Source organism: Uloborus diversus, chromosome 7, assembly GCF_026930045.1.
Source record: "Uloborus diversus isolate 005 chromosome 7, Udiv.v.3.1, whole genome shotgun sequence".
Taxonomy (NCBI): domain Eukaryota; kingdom Metazoa; phylum Arthropoda; class Arachnida; order Araneae; family Uloboridae; genus Uloborus; species Uloborus diversus.
In genome coordinates, this window is record NC_072737.1 from 100,473,021 (window position 1) to 100,496,180 (window position 23,160).

At 31.4% G+C, this 23,160-nt stretch overlaps 1 protein-coding gene across 1 annotated transcript; it reads right to left on the minus strand.

Annotated features, from left to right (window-relative positions):
• Window positions 1-945: 945 nt before the first annotated feature.
• LOC129226813 (regulation of nuclear pre-mRNA domain-containing protein 2-like) lies at window positions 946-22,247 on the minus strand. Its single transcript, XM_054861441.1, has 6 exons — window positions 22,204-22,247; window positions 6,573-6,777; window positions 3,154-3,280; window positions 2,204-2,301; window positions 1,486-1,565; window positions 946-951 (listed from the first exon to the last, which is right to left on the minus strand). Exons 2-6 carry the CDS (start codon window positions 6,724-6,726, stop codon window positions 946-948), a joined length of 465 nt encoding a protein of 154 aa, XP_054717416.1. The 5' UTR covers window positions 6,727-6,777; window positions 22,204-22,247.
• Between the last annotated feature and the right edge of the window lie 913 nt (window positions 22,248-23,160).

Here is a 23,160-nt window from a genome sequence, read left to right on the forward strand (position 1 = left end):
GGTATATATGCTGTACTGTAGTTAGGGGGAGCGTTGTTCTCCGAAATATTTATTGCTTTATAGTAAAAGTAATGCAAATTAGTTTCAACCCTCCTTTTCTTATGGTGAGCCCCCCCCCCCCCTTTCCAAAAAAAAAAAAAAAACTCCATGAAGATGAGTTACTCCAAACACATTTTTTTTCAACTACAGCAGTGTGTACATGGCAATATGTTTAACATGAAGAGTGAAGGAAAAATTTTCTTTTTTACTCCTTTGCGTGCGTGAGAACTTACAGTAGTATATTAAAACTAGAAAGTCGCCCGTCATGGTATGACGGGTGAAAATTTGCTTCTATGTATATTTGAATGCACCGATTCCCTGCTTGGTGATATTTTGGTAGTCTAAGTTAAATTTGGCAGTTCAACCCTAACCCCAGTGGATTAAACATTAACTCCAGTAGGTAGCGGCCATTGTTGACCATTTTTACGTTTCTTTATTCCCCAGAAATGAGTCTTACCAGTAAAACAGTTAAGTCACCGGATCGAGTTCAGCCTTTTCACGATGAAGCATTTCCCTGCATGTTAAGCATTACTAAAACATATTATCAAATTATCATGCCATGGCGCGAGTTTCATTGTTGAAACACGCGGGTTACTTCCTCATCGGCTATTATTTATATGAGGATAATATCAAAAATTGATTGATGCATTTAATTGCTGCTGGAGTTCCAACTTTTAATTCAGATGATAGTCACAAATTGAACCACTAAGGATGGTAGCAACTTAAAGGAAATAGTGTTCATTTTTAAGAGGAGTATATGATGATATGACTTCAACTGTTTAATACTTTCATTGGTAAAATTTTTAAACAGAATGGTGTAAAGCTGGGGTACTGAGTAGGCCATGAAAGTATGCTGAATATTTTTATTCCAAATGGAAATTTTCAGTGGAAATTACATTATGCATATTACTTCTGGAAAAAAAATAAAAAAATTAGCATAACCAAGACTTCATGTTTATTTACTAATTGCCTCAGACATATTTAAAACCTTTGAATTTGAAACAGCAACTCATATCCAAAACCAGAGCATGCCCGACAATCTGAGCATCTTCTGTAGTCCACACAGAGGTGTCCTTCTCAAAAATTTAATTATTGTTCCAAAGTTTGACCATTCAGCAAATTCCAAAACAGTATTGCAATACTGCAATTGTCTTCTTTATGATGCCTAATGTCTCATCTTATTATAGGTGGGCAGGGTTTAATTTGCATGGGAGCTCACAGGAGCCAAGCTCCTATACTTATTCCTAATTTTATTTGAATTCCTGTGTATTACACTGAAGTTCTTAAGACGATAGAGCTCCCTCCATTCTTTTGCTTTATATTAAATCTTGGACTTAAGTTGATATGTATGCATGTTCATATTTTATCATTTTTTTTTTTTTTTGGATTGTTTTGTGAGTAAAGAAGCGCGTTGGATGATGCATGAAAATAACTAATTGTACATGCCTTAAAAATTGATACAATTTCGGCATCAGACAAATCTTTTTCTTCATCACTGATTTCAGGGGTTGGTGGCTCATTGTTCACTGTAAAACAAAAAATAAATTAATATGCAAAAATTAAGCTAAATTAAAAAAAAAAGTAATCCAAATAAATATCAATTATTAAATTATTATAAAGAAAGGACATTCAGGACACATTTGAAATGGGTAAATTAAATGTTTTTTTTTTTTTTTTTTTGATTCATGAAAATATTTATAACATTTTAATATCCTGATAGTCTGATATAGAAACTTTTGATTGTTTTAATTATATCAGAAATATATTGTAATGATAGACACTTATAAACATTCTTATAACTATTGAATTTATGAAATATTTAGCACATTAATTGGATCCCCCTCCTCCCCCCAGTGTGTAACTACCCAGCATGCATACGTAGTCCAATCTACTTTTTTAACAATAAACTCCCCGCAATCATTTAAAATAAAAAAAAAAACTGAAAAACATTCCATTGCTTTAAAAAATAAATAAATAAATAAAATTAAATTAAAATTTGAAAAAAATCTGGTAAAGTTAAATTATTTTTGTGTATTGCCTTTTCTAATTTCCATAGCTCTAATTTTTTGTCTGCTTCCTCTAGCTGCAATCTATGTGACAGGAGAGCAAGCCCCCAATTGTCCTTTTTAGTTCAAACACAAAACCCACATAGCAGAATACTTACACGTGTTCTCAAGTTGTTGGAAAAAATCGTCGTCATATATTTCTTTGTCATGCCACAAAGTCATCATCCGTGTAACTTCATTTTTTATTTCTTTCACTCTATTAAAGACACATTATTGTACAAAAATTACAATCAAATGCATAAAATAAATTTCTAAAATGACCATAAGTGGAAAATAGACTTCTTTAAAAAATACAAAACGATGACATCAGGTGAGTATTTACAGAAAAAAATGAATAAGTGACCTGAAAAAATGAAAATTAAGTAGAAAAAATATAGCAACAAAACAAAAAGTATGCCCTTATGCATAAAAACTAAATGATAAAATTAACTTATTAAAAGCACAAAATTTTCAAAATTATTACATAATGTTTTGGGTTATGAGAGGCTTCTTTTGCAATATAGAAAACCAAAGATTATTTAGTGACTGTTTTTACATTGAAAGTTCAAACATTTCTCTGAAGTATATTTAAAAAAAGAATTGAGAAAGCAAGGAAAGAATAAACTAGATGTAGAATAGTTATCGAACAGTAACTGATAATTGATTTGAGACATCAGAATAAACACTAGTTTTTATAGGTTGATTTTACTAGTTAAAAGGGAGGGGAAAAAAACCCTACCTGCTTCTCAGGATAAATTAGTCTTTCATCAGGTCAGATTATTAATTATTTATAAAACTATCTCTAGAGTGGCAACACTCAGTGTTTATGAATAATTAAGGGATGTTCGCCATTAATGTATGCTTAGATTTTGCATTGTTCGTTGATAAAATTATGTTTTTTTCTATATTAGTTGTTGTCATTCTACTTTTAAAGGGTTCAGTTCTTCATTAAACTTCAATTTTAGTTTATCATCATCTCATACTTTGATTGAAGCATTAATGCATTATTACGACAACAATAAAATAACTAAAGTAAAACAACAATTAGAGAAGAAAAGTAAAAATATACTTTGCAAGTGATAAAGCTTTCTCCAAAACTGTTGAAAAAGCTGTTCTGTATTCAGGCACCTTCTTTTTACCACAATGTTGAATGACATCATTGGCCACGTAGAACATGTTGAGAGCATTGAAATCATCTTAAAAATAAACATGTAAACTTATCCATTGTTCCAAAAAATTATATTTTTAAGAACTAAATATATAGTAAGCTATTCTAAACAGAGCTGTCCGAAGAGCTGATGTCGCTCGGGGCAGGAAACTTTTGCCCCCCCCCCATACACACAGAAGAATCAAGTTAGTTTTACATTAGTGCATCATGCGCGTGAAAACATTTTTTAAATATTAATAAACGAAACAATCACAGGGCTATGGATAATACTAATTAAAATGCAAGCAATGAAACTGTTTCTAATATTTATTATACATTAATACCCCAAAAAGGTTTTGAAAAAAAAGAAATGTTTAAAATCTAAAAATTTGTCTTGTAAAATGTTTTACCCCACAAGATAAAAAACAAACAATTAAAACTGAATTAGTTCATCACATTGATCAAACTAAGAACACTAATAAATAAGTTGTTGATTATAAACAGAAAACGTATTTATTGAACTAAATTGCATTAAATTTCGATCTGGACTCATCCAATGATTCTTTTCAAAAGTGTTTTGCCTATACTTGTACCAATTTAATACCAGCTTTCATACGTTAAAAAACAAAAATGTCATTTTTTGCATTAAATTTTTGTAAGGTTTAAAGAAAGCCTCCCAAATACTCAACAATATCAAAAATCGCTTAGAATTGCATTTTTGGAGCTTTAATTTCGAAAAAGTTAAGACCCTGATTTCACAAAATATGACCTTACAATTGCATTTTTAAGACTTGTGTTTCAGAAAATATTTGGGCAAAGGTCCCTATACCGCTTTTTTTGAACATCACAAGCAATGGGTTTTTAAACGACACTTACAAAAAAAGTTAAGTGGAATAGCTCCTGAATATCAAACATTGCTTAAGTTTTTTGGACCATCGTTTTCGAAAATTTTGCAGAGAAGGGCTTCAGATCCTCTTCCAATAAAATTTTAAAAGTTTGTCTAAAATTGTATTTTTGACACTGCAATTTCAAAAAGTTGCAGGGAGAGGAGGAATTGATTTCCATCTATTTTTTTTTTTTTTTTAAATCAATCAGGGACAGTCATTGAACTCTATCCCCTACCCTAACGTCAATAAACATGGCCTATAATCTTAGTTATAAGGTTTCAATTTTTAGAAATTTCCGCTAAGACCCCTATACCTTTTTTCCCAGTAGCATCTGTAAAGAAAGTTTAAAATTGCGTTTTTTCAAAAAAAGGTTTCTAATGATATGGACACCAGAAAAGAAACTTTCATAACCCCTCATTAGGGCTAGAAAAATCTTTAAAATTTTACTTGCCCTACCCAGCCATGTTTATCTAAAACATACATGACCAAATAAAACTTTTACATGCCCAGTTTTTTTTATTGAATAATAATAAAAATATTTGAATTTGTTGTATATAGCATCATTAATCAGACTAACAATTAATTTAACAGCTTTTTAACTGAATCAAGAATTATCTTAACTAAAAATAAAGATAAAAGTCTGGATCCCTGGATGTCTGTGATGCGCATAGCGCCTAGACTGTTCAGCCAATTTTCATGAAATTTGGCACACAATTAATTTATAGCATGGGGGTGTGCACCTTGAAGCTATTTTTCGAAAATTTCAATTTCTATTCCAATTTTAAGAAAATTTTACGGAACAAATTATCATTCCGTGGACTAATGCAAATTACCATTACGTGTTGGACGAGAAAATTATCATAACGTGGAACATGGGCGAGCATATGAACATAGCAAATTTGCAAGAAATTCATCATCCATTATTTGTAAATTTACAAGCTAATCAAATGACCTCTTAATTTTCTACTATGGTCAAAAAGCCGTGCGGGCATCGCTAGTTTCAATATAAAACATAATTTTTTTTTTATAAATAGTGCATAATAAGTCGTTATTAAAATTACCAATACTTAATTTAAAAATTATAATAATTACATGCCTACTCAGGCAAGTAAGGGTAAAACATTCATGCCCAATCAGAATTTTTACTTGCCCCGAGCATGTCGAATAATGTAATTTTCGAGCCCAGCCTGTCACTAAGGAAAAACACTAAGAAAGAGGGCAACTTTAAGCAAAAGACAGATTATATATTATATAGTATGAAATCTTTCAAATACAGTAGACCCTCATTTTATGCAGGGTTAACATTCCAGGGAAATGCCACTCAAATAGAAATCATGTAAATTAAGACTGAAATAGTAGTGTTAAAATAAGTATTAGGTTCCATAGATGAAAAAAAAACTCATTCTAGTGATTGATAAATGCATATAATAAGTTTAATGTGCATGTATTCCAATACAAATGCACAACGTGCATAAAGAATAACTAAGTGCCTAAGTAAAAAAGAGCTGGCTATATTATTTTGACAGTCATTAATTATGTTTCTGTCTAACTTTGTGGGGAAGTAACGCATTTATGATCCCTCGCATCATTTCCATGGCAGGATCTTTCTTCCCTAACAAATCAAAAAGATCATTTGCCATTGTCAGGGAATGTTTCAAAACTTTCAATGTGAAAGCTTTTTCATCAATGTCGGTATCCTCGTTGGTTTCGTTCTTCCTTGCCACTTCAAAAAGCTCTCATTTCAGTGTGCTCTGAATTGTATGAGTAAATAACCTGACTTCTGTAAAGAGCTCTGAATCCAATAATGTCTTCTATGGCCTTCAATCAGTTTGCTTATTTGCACATCAAAATGCAGTTTATTACCCGTTATTGGCAATCTCAGGAGTTTGGATTTTAAAAAGGGAAAATTTTATCGGACTTCAATGCCATTTCCGCCTAAAGTCAAATATAAAGGTGCCAAATCCTAAGTTCTGTATGATCAAATCCGCGTAAAATGAGGATTTACTGTATCTTCTCAAAACAGAAGTTTCAAAACCATGCATATAATTTCTTGTCATCCTGAATCTAAAATGAGGTTCCTTCTTGAAATAGCAATATTTTGGCTTGAAAATGCTTGCAAATGCATTTCATTTGCTCAGTGACACCATTTATTGAAATTAAAGGCATAATCTTTATTATCAGGATTGCTGTACTGTGAGGATTTTTTTTCGAAATCCCAAATACTGAAAAATCTCTAAATTTCTTTTTGGAGGAAAGTTTTGTTTCGATGAAACTTTGGAAGAGATTTACTTCACTAGGAAGTTTGGCAGAAGGCAACAAAACTTGGAAGTTTATTAATGAACACATTCAATTTAAAATTGCTGCCCCATTTACCACTCTCAAGATAGAAATATTCTTTTGGCAAAATACATTACAAAACAGGTTACAGATATAAGAGATTAACTAATTAAGTACCTTTTTTTAATGCATTCAACCACTCTTCTACAATTTCCTGGTAGAACTCTTTATGGTGCATTATCCAAGAAGACAATCCTTGTATGCTCTCTCTTGAACGAGTTAATGAAGCAAACTTTTTATCAAGTTTCTCAACATTCAACGTTCGAGGCATTTCATATATTTCAAACCCAACTTTGCATTAAACTGTCATATTTCACACCAGCTGAAAGCAAGAGATGAAGATTTGTATTTAAGAGAAAATATATAGTTAAAATATCTAAGCAGAACAGTATCATTAAAAATGAAGCTAAATTATTGCTTCAGAGCACCAGTACAGTAAGACAGTAAGATCTAACAGTGAAATATTTGCTCATATCGTACTGTTGCCTGGGGTGATGGAATTTCAGCATTCAAAATCCTTTTTAAAAAACAACTGGTTAAGTAAATATGAAAAGATGCTGGTACATTAATAGAATGATTGGTCTGTGTAACACAAAATGTTCTTTAACATAAAATATGTTTCTGCATAAACTTATAACAATTTTATTAACTTATTTATTTTTAATAAAATAATCACAATGTAGCATAAAAAAGTTTACCGAAATAATTACAGAAAATTACTGTTTAATTGTAAAAGTAGTATGGTTAAAAATGTACATACAATGAAATAGATTCATTGATGGTGATTGATCTCTAATCTCATGGATATCTAAATTTTATTTTTTGGTGGCTAGGAGGAATTTTCACATCAGTGGACTACTAATGGTTTTGAATCCAAAATGTTGAAAATAAAGTGCTGAGATGAGAAATTGATTAATGTAAAAGTATGAAAGTTTCTACAGACTGATTTACCATTATGAAACTCAATTCTATTTTAGGATTTGTTTCACTTACTATCCCTATCATGCAGATTTTTGAGTTTCCATATTGTCTCTGAGTCCAGATGAACGAGGTTGTATTGCAGTGTTAGAAATCCTTAGAAAAAGTACCTGGTCCCGCGGACCAGTGTGTATGATTGCTTAAAGCGAAATGTAGTTTAGCTCAAAATATGTTACATAAATTTATGCCCATTTTATTAAAACATCTAATATTTTCTCTAAGATTCTTTGTAATGTTTTACCTGAGAGTTATCAAACATAGTAAAGTGTACAGTAAATGCAGGTTCTGAGTGGTAACTTCAATTTTCACACAATTTTGGTAAAATTTTAGGACAATGAATATCAAATTTTGATAACTTAAATGCAATTTATAAGCTTGATTTTTGTAGTGGGTGATCAAACGTTTTGAATTCAATCCTGAAAACTACAATAGAATGTAATTAATATTTTATTCTTCAACCCAGTGACACATTATGAAGTAGAAATAGTTTATCTTATGATTTGAATCTGGGTTTATCTAAACAGGCAATTTAAAAGAAAATCTTCTAACCAATTTGACTTTACACAAATAAAAGTTTTATTACAGAAAAATACTTTTTTGTCTCCCACTATTTTAGATTTCTTAAACTTAAAAAATATTTTTCTAATAAACATACCCCACCCGTGGGGCACGTCGGTCCACATCACATGGTACCGTTAAAAATCAATATAAAAAAAGTTTATCAATTCAACATTTCCAAAAAAGATCTCTAGTGTTGAGAAATGTTTAGTGAAATTTACTGTAGAAAATCCAACAGTTCATTAAATTTTTTGAAGAGATAAAAAATGATAAGTAAAAAAACCGACCAACTTGCCCAACCTCCCCTTAAATTTTATGAGCAGGTCAGAGAGAAATAAGACAAAATGTAAGTGTTCAAGTGTAAATGAATCTTTCAATGAACTTGCAGTTCTATTATACCTATCTAAATTTCCACTTTCAAACTGAACAGATATAGCTTTTAAGAAATAATGTTCAATAACTAAACACTGTTCAAACAGTTCATCACATATAGGCCCAAAGGTTAACCACCTTGTTTTAATATATCGTTGAAAGACATGATAAGCCAAAGCTTCATCAAGCAATTCAAATTGCAAGGAATGAAAATATTCCCTCCTGGTCCTACAAACTGCTGAACTCTATTTCATGGTGGTCTGAAGCAATTTTCACTGATCTTGGAACAGAGGACCACTAATGAGCAAAAACAAACATTTCTATTAGTACCTGTTTGAATAAAAGGTGAAAGCAAGCAAGATCCTATTTCAAAGCATGAATTTTGAACCACAAATCATAAAAATATACGATATGCGATATAAGCACTACTTTAAATAACTGGATGACAAGCAGCTAATCATTTCAGTTCAATGTCCAGGATTTTACACTCACCGTTACCTTTGAAATCTAACTTGAAGTAAAATAAAAACTTTAGCTTGATGACAGTAATTCTACACCCTATTGTTATTTTATGTCTAACTAAGCACATTACATTGACATCATACATGGTTAGTGATGTGGATCGGGTAAATACCCAGCGGGTAGGTAAATATTTACCCAGGTATTTACCCAAGGCCTGGGTAAATACCCAAAAACTGGGTATTTTACAAAAAATGCAAAAAGTGAACGGGAATTTTTTTTAAAAATCTAAATATGAAATAATTGGTAAAACCGATACATACATATGTAAACCACAGTTTATAATAATTTTTATTGAAAGATTTGATGAAATTATGAAAGAAACTTATCATGAACCAAAGAATCTTTCTTTTCAATGTCATAATTGGGGAAGTATAAAAAATTCAATGATGAACTTCAGGATTTCAAAATCACAATCTAGGTTAGTCATATCCAAAAGGGGAAAAAAAAAAAAAAGGAAGCATGAGGGATGTTTGGAAGAATAAACTGAAAAGTTATTAAGACTATGATGTTATTTATTTATTTCATTGCTTTTTAAGTGATAACCTGGCAAATATAGAAACAGTTTTCACATTAATAAGCAAAAAAAAAAAAAAAAAAATCAAAATATTGTTTTTTGTTGCCTTGCTCATTTGCATTTGCTCCTCGGTACTTCATGAGGAAAATTTGTTCAAACTATTTTTAATACACGCAAATAGTAATGTAGGGTGGGAAGGTTAATATTTTTTTGGGTATTTATCCGAAGGCAGGGTAAATTAGGGGAATATTCGATAAAGGTGCTTTTCCAAATGTCGCCAAATTTTTGCGATAAATCTCTCTCTTATGGCAACCAAGCGCCACTATCGCAATACTACGGCAATTTCGGATGGGAGTGCAGTGTTGAATTCACCTCGTGGCCAAATTTTTTTTTAATTAATTTAAATTGGGCGTTTTTTTTTTTTTTCAAAAAACTAAGAGGATCTTATTGAAAACCTGCAAGCAGTGAGTACAACTTTTTTTAAATTTAAATTTGTAAAATAGTTTTTATAAAACGGCATAGGATGCAGTGATTTCATTGTTACATAACGACCCCCTCTTTTGCAGTGCTTAATTTTACAAAAATAATTAATTTCTTGGAGTCTAATATTTATTTTAATCCTAAATTTATCCTTTCCAATCGTTTTTTTATTTTTTTCAGTCCAGATGTATTTAGATTTTGCTCTAATCAGGCTAAACCTATTTGCAACCATGCCGTTTTATTTTTGTGATTTTATGTGTTTTCCTTCAACTGTTGCTAAATTTTTTGGCCCCCATTTCCAGACGCTATTTTTTTCGCTCTGCAAATGAAAAAGAAAGGGTGAAAATATTTTTTTTTAATCCTACTTCCGTTGGAAAATGAATGAATTTCTCGTGTTTTGTAGGATTTATTTTTTAATTGAATTTTTAAGGGTTTATTTATTTAGATTAGTTAAATAATAGTGTTTTTGAGGATATTTCCCAAATTAATTTTTGATTTAATGTTTTTATAACCGTTTTATTAAAATTCATTTGTCTGGTTATAGTAGTATTTTACTGTATTTTTTGGGGTTTATTTATTTTGATTAATTTATACTTAGGGTTTTTGAGGATTACATTATTCAGATTAATTTCTGTTTTGCTGTGTTAAGTTTGTTTTAATGCTCTTTTACCGTTTTATTAAAAATATATCTATCTAGTTTTTGCAGCATTTTATTGTATTGTTCAGGGTTTATTTATTTAGATTAGTTTATAATTAGTGTTTTTGTGCATTAAATTATTCAAATTAATTTCTTTTTTAATAGGTTAATTGTTTTAATGTTTTTTACTGTTTTTTTCAAAGAGTTTTTTTTTTTTTTTGCCTAGTTTTCGTTGCATTTCAATGTAATTTTGAGTGTTTATTTGATTAGATTAGTTCATATTTAGTGCTTTTAAGCAGTTGAGTTTTTTAGTATTTTTCTCGAGATTTAGTTGTTTTTGAACCTTTTGTTTACATTTTGATGTTCTAATTTCTTGTATTTCTGATGCAAGAACTCCTTTTCATTCATTTTCCAGTAGGTTAGTAAAAAAAAACATACGTTTCTCCCCCCTTTTTTGCATTGGCAGAGCGGGAAAAATAGCGCCTCGACTTTGGCACCAAAAAATTTGGCGAACTTTGAAAAAGTCGCCAAGATGCACCTTTATCGAAAACTTCCGGTAAATTACCTAGTAATTGCGCATTTTGCAAAAAAAAAAAAAAAAGGTGATATCAAAAAGTGATGATTTTCTTTTTAAAAAACATAAACCGTAAAACATCTTCAAACACATTTTACTGAAAAAGGAATGATCAAGCATTTTATGCTAACATTTTTGTTGTAATGCATTTATTTTTAGTATTAAATTATTTTGCTCTTTAAATTAAAGGGCAATTCCATGGTGTTGGACGTAAAAAATGAAGAAAAATTTCTCAGTTTTAATTCCATTTACCAAATCTAAACTGTTCCAAAATGATCCAATTTAGTTACAAGATACTTACTACATCCCACTGAATAAAAAATCATGTTAGTTTTTCAAAATAGATCCCTAAAGTATAAATTAAAAAAATTTAAACAGTTAGTGTCGGACGTAAACACACAAATAGTAAAATTGATGGTTCACTTAAAAATTATTAAAAGTCTGTGAATTGGCTAACATTTTAATTTTAAAAACAGAATAATTCTAAAGTACACTTATGATTGAAGCAGATATCACAGTTTTCAAATGATATTATACGGAATAAAATTATTTAAAAAAATATTTTTAGCTTGGTGTCGGACGTAAATTTTCGGTGTCGTACGTAAATTGTTCATATTGGATGTAAACTATTGCTCTTAAATATAAATACATAACAATGATTACAGTTATAAATATGTAAATTATAGGTTACATATGCTGAAACAAAATTTACCAAGTAAATTCAAAAGTAGGGTTGATTGGGGGAAGTGGAACACTGGGGTAAATGGGTCACCCCCCAAACACTGAAATATCCATATGGTGTTTACAGGGCCGGATTACTAAGTAGGCAAAGTAGGCAATTGCCTAGGGGCCCCGAGGTTCTGAGGGGCCCCACAGAAATCGTAAAGTTGAAAATATGCAAGAAAAAAGTTTTTTTTCCAACAAAAAAAAAAAAGAAGGAAAAAGGAAAAAAAGGGGAGCTCCCTTCCTTTTTTCTCATCTTTTATTCCTGTCCAACAGGAACTTTTTTAGACATGTGGGATCCGGGGGCACACACGACAACTATGAGGCCCCTACCAAAAGGTTTTGTTATTCATTTTTCAAAGGTCATGGAGACCATGGCCTTTTATTTTAGCTGCTAAAGGGCTGACAAGGGCATATTTACCATATCTCAAGTGTTATATTTGATATTAGGGCCACTCACAACATAAGGGCCCCCAAGAGGGATTTAAAATTGAACATGAAAAAAATATTTACGCTAGACAAGTTGGGCCAAAAAATGAGTAGATCCGTCACGTTGGCCCGACGGCATCCAGATCATTAAATGTTGGCTAACGATAAACTACATAACGAAAGATTGTTTTAATGATTAAAACAAGAGAGTATTGAAATGAAAAATCAATTTTTTTTCTATCTTAGAAGTATTGATGAAGGAATCGTGACATTTTGTACCTTTGAATTCAATATCTGTCAGCTTTATGTATTTTTTTGCACTGACCTATGACTGCAATAATACTGCCCTCATAACTAAATCAAAGGGATTTTATTGAAATATATGTTTCATGTGCGTTTTTTGTTTTTACTTATGTCATGAAGAAGTATTGTAAAATCTAGTTAATGATACAGTTAAGTTATTTTCATCTCTTCGGGAGGGAAACCGTCCACCCCCCCCCCCCCGTTGAATCCGCTACAAATAATAATAATGGTATAAATGCTTTAGCAATATTTTACTGAGTAATGATCTATAAATCTTTTTTTTCTACCTCTAAAATGAAAAGTAAACATAAACACATTTTAGTCACCGTATTAATTGTTAATAAACATTATTGGTAATACTTAAAATTGTAGTCAGAACCTAAAACTAAGAGCTTTAAAATAAGGGGTAAATTATGAAATTTGATAATGGAATTGGGAAGATTTTGCGTGGTAACAGAATTAGACTAGAGAAATAATATATGAGATTATGTATAAAATTCATGTGTGCGGGGGCCCCAACACTTCTAATACCTATGGGCCCCGAAACCCTTGATTCGGCTCTGGGTTAGGGTGCATCATACGCCCCGTCAATTTTTTTTTCGTTTACAAATGCTTTGTCCCTAAGTTACTTTTATTCTACATACAAAATTAATAATTTGTGTGAAATTTTTCCCACTTTGAACAATATCTATGTGTGCCACCTGACAATTGAAAGTTATGAAAACTCAGAAAAATAACACATTAAGCAATTTTTTGCATTCATTTAATTATTGAAAAAATTATTTGATTTATTGGAGCCAATTTATTGTATATTTCATAATATTACTTTGAATTCTGAACCTAACTTCAAAATTAAAAATAAAAACCAGGAATCAATGCCAACAAAATCAGACAGTGTTGGTGAAAGATGAATTTCTGTTGGAAACTGGTTTTCCAAATCCCATACCAAATCTGTGTTTTGGATTAGAGAGATTAGCTGGTGTAATGGCTAATATACTTTCAGCAAGAGCACGTCAGTCTGCTTCAGGCACTTTATCACTCCATAGTGCTAGAGGTACAATTTCTTCTGTCAGATACCAAAGATGATGTTTAAAAGCATTAATTGCACTTTCCAGAAATTACTGAATTAATAATACTATATTTTATAAGTAAATGAAAGAATTGCGAGTCATTCCATGGTGCATCGGAAACAGAAGTGCACATCATCCACCATGAACTATATACCAAAGTGACAAAATTAACAAAATTTCTAAATTTTAAAACTTGTTGATGCATAGCGATTTTTCCAGTTGGTCGTTCTTGGATTTGATGTTGAAATAAGCAAATTTTGATTGAATAAATTAATTTTGCCATCTGCTTTATATAAAGCTGCTGGAAATTTAAAGTCTGCTGCAGTTATTTTCATTTGAATCGTTTACTAAGAATAAAAAACAAAGTTGAACAAATTCTAAGTAGTCACCTCTGCAAAACACAACATTTGATTTAGCTAATTTGATAACATTGTTTTTGCACTCGTCAATTAATCTTCTTGCGAACTCACTGAATGAACTGTCATCAAATTTGGATAAATTTATATAGGTATAGCAGCATCACTCTCTTCCACAAACTGCAGTAATGTATAATGTTTGCGAAATATTTTAAACAAATATGTCTGGTGACTTCGATGCTTCAATTTTTAAATCGTCAAACACATGTAACAATATAATTTCTCCAATGTGGTGACGGCTAGCTGACCACAGGAAAGTTTTACCCAAATGCTCTTGAATAGCTACACATGCTGCAGTTATATGTCCTGTAAGAAGCAGTCGTGACAAACGACATATTAACTATTGAGTCAGAACAGTTCCATGAATTTAGTAAATTAGTTGTTAAATTAGCAATGAAAACTCTGTTTTTTTTTTTTTTTGTATGTTCCTATTGGATATACTGGTACACCAAGAAGCTTAACTTCATATGAATTATCCACTACAACTGCAAGCCTTTCTTCTGCAATATTTTGATTTGTTAAAGTTGGTAAGAGTTAAGAATCCCAGTGCAAAGTTGCAAAATCAAAACCATTCCATTGCTCCTTACAAGCTTTGACAATGTCTCTGACACTTGATTGTCTTGCTCTGTCTGTTGTTGCATATGATGCTGAAATTTTGGATGATTCACCACCAGCTTCTGCTATTAAAATTTTAGTGTATGAAGCTTGCTGTGCTGGTGTCATTTTAAACGTGTTGCTAATGATATAACATCAGGTCGTTTTATAATATCATGTGGAATAAAAGCATATGAACCAGTTCGTGTTGTACGATGATGATTTCTGGTATTATAAGCATTATAAATCTCTCATCACTTGTATCACTATTTTCATCTCTTTCAATTTCATCAATAATAGCTGAATTAAAACTTGTATTCAAGTTCCTTGTTTCCTTGGCTATTTTTTCACAAAATGCTGCTTTTGATATTTCACGCATTTCCTGACACTTAATGTTTTGGTGTAATATTTTATCGTGTGAGCCAAACGTTGCTAGATGATCACTTTTCATAGATTGAAGAAGAGCTAAATCTTCTGAATTTTTTTTTAGGCATTCTACATTTTTAGGCCATAATGAAAATGTTTTAGCTGATTCTTCTTCCATTTTCTTTACTTCATTAATGGAATTTGTTGTGTTTCTTCTTTGAAGAGGAATCGTTTTTGATTTTGTGTTGTCTTCATGAAGTTTTAGTATTTTCTCACAGGATTTACGTTCAGTAAACATTGGAATGTTTGCTTTTGCATAGAAATCAGATATTTTTGACAAGACAAGTTTTGAAGATTCCCATTTGGTATGATTTTGATCGGCACCTTTCTCAGATACATCAAGCAGCGAAGCACTTGCAAGCTAGTGGGTAAATGTGAGCCCTTAAATTCCGAGTCCTCTTGAGTTATTCCAAGTCCAAATACCATTGAAGATTGTCTGGTTTTGACTTTTACCTTTTGTACAAATGAACAAGGCTTTGTTTGGGAAGAAAATGTCACTGATTCAACAACAGCTGATTTATTCATGTTTATTGAAAGATTTCAAAATATGTTACTTTCAAAAATTCATGGATCTTATGAATTAAAACAGAATAGATCAACTTATTTAAGTGGTTTACAACACATATGCATAGAATAACAAGAAGAAAACATAAAGAACTAGCATTAGCAGTTGAATGATAGAAGAAAATGGTAGAAAGTTGAAAACAAATAGTGAACCTAAACTTACAGTTACAAAAGATGTTATAGAAAGCTACTGAAAAAATGGTCACAGTTGAAGTTAACACCGGTACAATGTAAATTAAGTAATTTAAAAATTATTTCCCAGTATTGCACTTTGAGTCACTTTTGATGTTATAATTGTTCATTCACCTTAAAAAAGAAACTTCTTGCTTGAGGTGGGATACTTAAATCAATTTTGATTTTCATAAAAATTCACAGGAATACTATCTAGTGGTACGAGAACATTTTTAAATTAGGGACAAAACAATTTTAGACTAGTTGGGCAAATGATGCACCCTACTCTGGGTGTTTATACTTTTTTACATTGATCATGTCATGGTTCATCATAGTGATTAGTTTTGCATATATTTGGGTTAAGTGGAATTTTTTTCTAGGTCAGAGAACTTAGTCAAAAAAAAAAAAAAAAAAAAATATATGAACAATATTTTTTGGCAAGTTTAAGCAGCATTTTTCAAAGAAGTGTTTCCCCGTTAACATTTTTTTTTTATGATCATTAAACATTCATGTACAGTTTAACTTAAAGTGCATACTACAGTCAGAATTTTTGAGTAAAATATTATTAAAGCTGTTTTAGAGCAGGGGCTCCACTTACCCCATAAAACTTTTCTATAAGACGTCTCCACACTATGGGGTAAGTAGTCCCCCCTCCTCTAACAGTGAGGATTTGAAAATCAAAAGCAACTTTGATGAAATATTTGTATTAGTGAAATAAAAGACAACTATGATAACTTAGTAGGAATTGATAGTTCAGCTACAAAAGCTGGTGATTAGTTATTTGTGAAACTTACATGAAAGAAAACCATCAAGATTTATATGGGTTGAATGCAGGGTGTTGGAAAAGGAGGGTGGGACCGTGTCTTTGATCTTCCAGTTTCGCCGCTTCGTGGCTAAAGGAGGGGGGAAACGGCCGTCTCTGACGTCATCCTGGAAGCACTGACTTGCGTATTTCCATAGCTCAATACTGGTTTGCATCTTCAATTTTAATTTTTCTGCTCGCACTGTTTATCGCACGGGCTCCCCTTGCCCGTGCCCTGAGCATGACATTTCCAAGAAACAGGAGAATTTTTCATACTTCATTTAAATTATTTTTCAAAAACTATCCCAGTGCTTTGAAATAAATTCTTTAATTCTTAGTATTCCTTCCTATATTGTTTTCCCTTTTTCGTTCGGTGAGGGGGGGGGGGGTAGTTTATAATGAATTTAAATCACAGAAGCAAAAATGAAATAACTAATGACGAAAATTAAGAGCAGCTGCAACATAGGTTTTGGTATAATTGGAGAAAAAGGGGTCAGACAGTGATAGGGGCGGACGGGCCCGCCGGCCGATGCGCCCTCAGTGCACCTTCGTTATTATTACTTTTTTGCACCCTCAAATTTGTGTGACTTCATTTTTTTTTCATTCTTTTTTTTTTTTTTTTTGCACCCCTTCAATCCTGAGCGTCTTCTTTTTCTTTTTTTTCTTGCTTCCTCAAACCTAAGCTCAGTTTTTCTTTCATCCCTTGAACCTGTGTACCTTCGGTTTGTTTATTTTATTTTACTTAATTTTTTACGGACTAAAACCTGTGCCCTTTAGGGGTGTCCCTCCCCCCTTAAACCTGTGGGCTTTCGAGGTTTTTTTTTTTTTTGAAACCTTTGGGAGTCAAGGTTGGTTCTATCTTGGGGAATCCTGTCCGCCCCTCAATAGTTATGGATTTCAGAGTGGTTACTTTAAAAATTACCTATGAATTTGAAATGTTATGCACTTTTTTGTTATTTCATAATCAATGATGTTTATTGAATGAAATTATTTAAGAATGTAAATTAATTGGAGATTTAAAAAAAAAAATGCATATATTTGATGACTTGTGCACTTTTCATTTCAATTCGTATTAATTTGTATCGCTTCATAATTATTTCCGTTTTATAGTTGTGTACCTGAGTGGTTATTCTTTATTTTTTTTCGAGTTTAAAATCTTCTTATGAAACATACTTACCTGTACACAAGAAGCAAAATATTTAACAAAAATTGCCTAACATAAGTTCGAAATTTCTTCAATTGAGCATCAAGTCGATAACATGAAAGGGCTGGCGGTGCATCTCTTTGATGTTCAGTTTCGTATAACGCATATTTTTCCATCTAGAGTTACGCATATATTCTACAAATGCAATTTTTTCAGTATATGTATTTATTATAGCTTATTTCATTTATTTGAATCATAAACATCAGTAATTACATAGTTGATCATACTTTGAATGTTCATCAGTGGTATCCATTTGAAAAGTCACAGCCAATAGTTCTTGGAAATATCAGTTTAAAGTAAAGGTTTGATCTTAAAAATATTTCATAGGATAATTTTTTTGAGGGTACCAACCAGCTTCTGATATTCCGTACTTATTCCTCTATAGTTATTTTAATATTCTGCAAAAATAATATTTTAATATATGTATTTGGGTCATTTTCCCTAAACAGCGCAATTTGGACAGAGCAAGGAATGGTATTCACTGTGCCAGGGGAATGACACTTAGAGGAAATAATGCGTTTTACTGACGATATTATAATTTATGTGGGAAAAGGAAACACTACTTTTATGAAATTGAAAAAGATCCAATGTCGTGGTGTCCAAAAAGTAGTTATTGTGGTTATTTGTTTCCCTTACATTTTACAGGGGAAGGACGACAGGGGAATGACAAAAGTTAAAGTTAACTTATATATTGTCATAACTGCAAGCAACAAATATCAATGTCACTTAAAGTAAGGGGGGGAACTCTATACAAACAAGAGTCAATCATTCATTGAGCGATTATTACAAAATTAAATGAATTATCAACGACAGGGTAATGACAGTCATTAAAAATACTTATCAAGATTTAACTTGATATCACCCGAATATACTCGACACTGTATATTTATTCAAAAAGAACTAATTAAGATTATTTCTATGATGAGACCAGAATTCAAAGATTAAATTATGAGTTAATACAACTATTACCAGGTGTGAGAAACATTCATTCCATTCCTCGACAGGGGAATGACAAAAAAATCAAAGGACATTTTTTACTATTTTTTTTTTAAATAATGCAAACCTTGAAGAATTTTTTTTCTATTTTACAGCATTGCATAACACTTCTTAAAAGGTTAAACAACATTTTCTGTACAAATATGCATGGCTTCCTGAATATTTAGAGCTGATTTTGCTTTAAGGTGGAGGTAGGGACACACAGCGGAATGACATTTATCATGTCAAAAAATTATTTAAATGTATAATAATAATAGAGTGTTTGTTTTAACTTATTTTACAAACATAAAAACATGTTGTTAAAGCATTCTAGCGTCAGTTTTATTTCTATACTAGTTAGTTTGTTATTTTTGGAGCAAGGACAAGAATTTAGCAGTTTAGAGAAAATGACCCATTTATTGTAGTCATATATGTACACAGCTATTTGCATTTTAAATCAACAGATTAGTTACAAAATCTTTCCATTATACACGAGTAACAGTACTTGGGAAATATCTGCTTGTAATAACAGTAATTGCTTTAAAAATGCTTCATGAGATATTTAATTACTTTCATAAAAGACGTATAAATGAAGTATTACCATGTGGTAATCAGTTTCTGAGTATTTGTATTTTTCCCTCTATGTTGTTGTATATATTTTATAAATGTAAATATATAACTATTTTGAACTAATATAGTTGCTATATATTATTAAATTCAATCATTATTCATTGAAAAATTCGTTTTTTACTTCTTAGAATTAATATTAATTTATTACATTATTAATATTAATAATGATTCTTTCTCTCTTCTACAATTTTTTGAAGATAAACTTTAAAGTAAATGAATAACAGTACTTTCTCTTCCAAATCAGGAAAAGGTTTTTTGTAGCAGTTTACGAATTTAATGACTCAAATAGATTACCATTTTCTTCTAATAAAATTATTTTAAGTTGTAGTCAAACTTGGTTTAGTTTCATAGTAATTATCGTTTGAAATCACTCATGATCAAGTTTTGTTCTTCCATTTTATTCGAATTCAAAATAATTCTCGTAAAATATGGGTGAGACACTAGTATCAAAGAAGGTAAATTAAGACACGAAGACTTAATTTTTTTTTTCTCCAAATTATGCTTTTATGTCCAAAAATAGGAGCAAAGCAATGCCATTTCCTATTGAAATCGTCTTTAAGTGCTCCGCGAGTGCTTCCGGAGCTACGTCACCAATTTCATTCCCCCACAACCTGTTTCGGGAGATGGTCCAACCCTAGTCTCCTCTTTTAAAGACCCTGGGTTGAATGTTGATAATGGTTCTTCCTTAGCCAACTTTACATACACACAGTCATTTAGTGTTTCTAATTTCTTTTTACACTTATAGTTTTGGCAAATTTGCCAAAGTTGATCTTAATCAACTGTATTACGTTCATTCAACATACCTTTTCTCAAAAGATGTCCTACTTACCACTTTCAACCCTAAATGTATATACAATAAATTCACTAAGTTGTTTTTTATGCATGTTTCACTTTAACTTTGAAATTAAAGGCAAAAAAAAGAGAAACACAGTTGAAAACATATGTTATTTAAAGGAATGTAACAGTGTCGGACGTAAATGGTGTCGGACGTAAAATTTTTTTAACGTCCGACACCTAGATTTTAGTAAAAAATAGTCACTTGTTACAAAATGAAAATAGGTTACATCAAAGAGATTGAAATTCTTACTTTGTACCCAACAATACATGTATGTAGCTTTAAAATTATTGGCTCAGCATAATTAACTGCCCATTTTGGTGTCGGACGTAAAACACTTAATGTACCCCAGAGGAATTCTTTTACAAATCAAAATGAATTATATTTTGACACATTTTTGCAACATCACCAGCAACATTCTGTATCTTAAAATGGTTATTCATCTCAATTCATAATATTAGCATGTATTTTTTGGTAAAAACAGAATTTCTTCGAGAGTCTCCAAATATGGTTTGAAAATACTCAAGATGTTGACCTTGATTTAACCTGCTGTAACTTATTTATAACTGAAGTGATCAAATTTCAGACAGGCATTACAAAATATACAACTCTTTAAAATGACACCTCATTTGTTTACAAATTTTAATTTTGAAAATTTGATCATCTGGTTGACCTTATCATGGAATTGCCCTAAAGCATATCAGCTGTAACGTCTCTATTTTTTCTCACACTCAATACATATGCTTGAAATACAATATGAAGTGAAAGTCAAAATATCAAAATGATTTAAGTGAACTAAGGACTGATACGTTATCTGCAGAATACACCTAAACACTTGAACTAGGTTTGGAGGAAATTTCTGCATATAGGATATAGGTAAATAAATATTAATAAAAAATTGAGTAGCATTTTGTTACACTTTGTTGTCATGCAGGGACATATTACTGGGTTATAAAAGACTAGGACCTTAAAAAATTGATTTTTGCTTTTTTGTAACCAGTTAAGCTTTTTACTTTTTTTAGAATGGCTTTTTATATCTGAAATTTGGCTATCAACATTGATTAGGCATATCCAACATGTGTAATGCGAATATCGTATTAGATTGCTAAGTTGTTTCCCACAATAATTCTTTGAATACGTGATCAAAATACAATTTTTGGGCAAAAATTTATTTTTTTGTATACGGTTGGTTATATATATACATAGTGGAATACATACAGAAAAGTAATTTAGTTGAATATAAATTTTTGAAATAAATACCTGGGTATATACCCTGGGTATTTATCCCTAAAAATAAATACCCAGGTGTAATGCTGACATTACACGTTACTTATTTTTGGCCTCGCGAGCAGTAAAAATGTGCGTATGTTGGCGCTTTTGGCGGGGTTTAGTTTTACTGCGGAGGAGGCGAATTGGCGAGGAACTTGCCTGGGTTCCGGGAAAATGTTTGGAAAGGAGACGGGACGAAGGAGAAGATTTTTAGCGGGTGTAGAAAGCACTGTGCAGATGTTTCGGATACAGCCCGTATGCCTTGAGAAAAATGAGGTAAGGCATTCTTATTAATATATCTACAGAAAATGTACCTTTCATTAATATTTAAATATTTAGTGTCTTGTTGTGGGCTAAGTAGTATTTGCAACAACATATACATATTAATTAATTCACGAAAATAAAAGTTAAATAATAATAGTAACGGCCCTGTTTTTTTCCATTCTACTGAACCTAATAATATCACAAATGAACCTCCATATATAACACATTTTACCAATAGCACTGAATAACAACATCATCACACCAGGTATTTTACACAACTATACATGGTAAAATTAGAAATTGCTTCCTAAAATCGATTTTCCATTTTTAATCGACAATTCATCAAAAAGAAAAACAAGCATGCGATAAGGCAACAAAAAAAATAAATGTTAAATTTTTGCGACATTCATGTAGTACAAATGGAGAAAGTAGCAATACCGAAAGCAAAATGTTTTCATATACGACGAAAACTGCATATTTCCAATCATAATTGCACTTCAATCTCCTTCTTCTGAAAACGTTCCTCCTGAAACAAGCGGCTTTTCTCTAAAAAAGGGATCGATTTTTAAACACAAGCACTCGTTCTTTACTCTGAAAGTAAAGGGATCGATTTATGCAGTAGTTTAGTCCACCATTTCATACCTTTTATACAACGACAAGTTGTCTGTTCTGCGAAAAATACGCAATTAATATTCTTGTACCTAGTGTCCAAAGATGCTCATCTGCATCAACGACTAATTGAAAAAATTTAATTACAAATAATTTGCAATGTAAACTTGGAAAACTGAGTTTTGCAAAAGAAAACAAAAATTAAGTGGCTATGCAGCCTACAGCATTGAAGGATCAGCCAATCAACGTTGAAATTACTTTTCTAATCATGTAGGCAAAGCCGACGCAAACAGCACATTTAAAAAAGATCGCTCGGAAACTGCTACCGATGTAACCAATAAGCTAACTTCGGCCTGATCGTGACCAGCTTTACATTGGTTGTGTTCGACAAACTCAACCGTACGCCACCAGTCGTCGATCTATGAACTTGGCGCGAAACTTTGAAAGCAGTGCGTTTTACCAGTAAACAGTAGCGCTCTGGCTGAAATAGATGAAACAGGAAATATGTAACTTCGAATGCACATTTTTGAGTACAATACTGTTGTATTTATCTCATCCTTTCCTCGTACCGGAATGTAGAGGGAATTAAAAATATATATAATTAAGTATTGCAACTGTCTGCCGAATGAAAGTGAGTCAGCGATTTCAGCTTCCGAACAACCTGCATGCGAAGAAAAAAGTTGGGCTTTTCATGGAATAAATTTTTAAGTTCGGAGGTAAGTACTTTTCTCAGATAAACAAATTTACATTTTATGCTTTTAAGTTCATGCAGTTAAGGTTACTTAA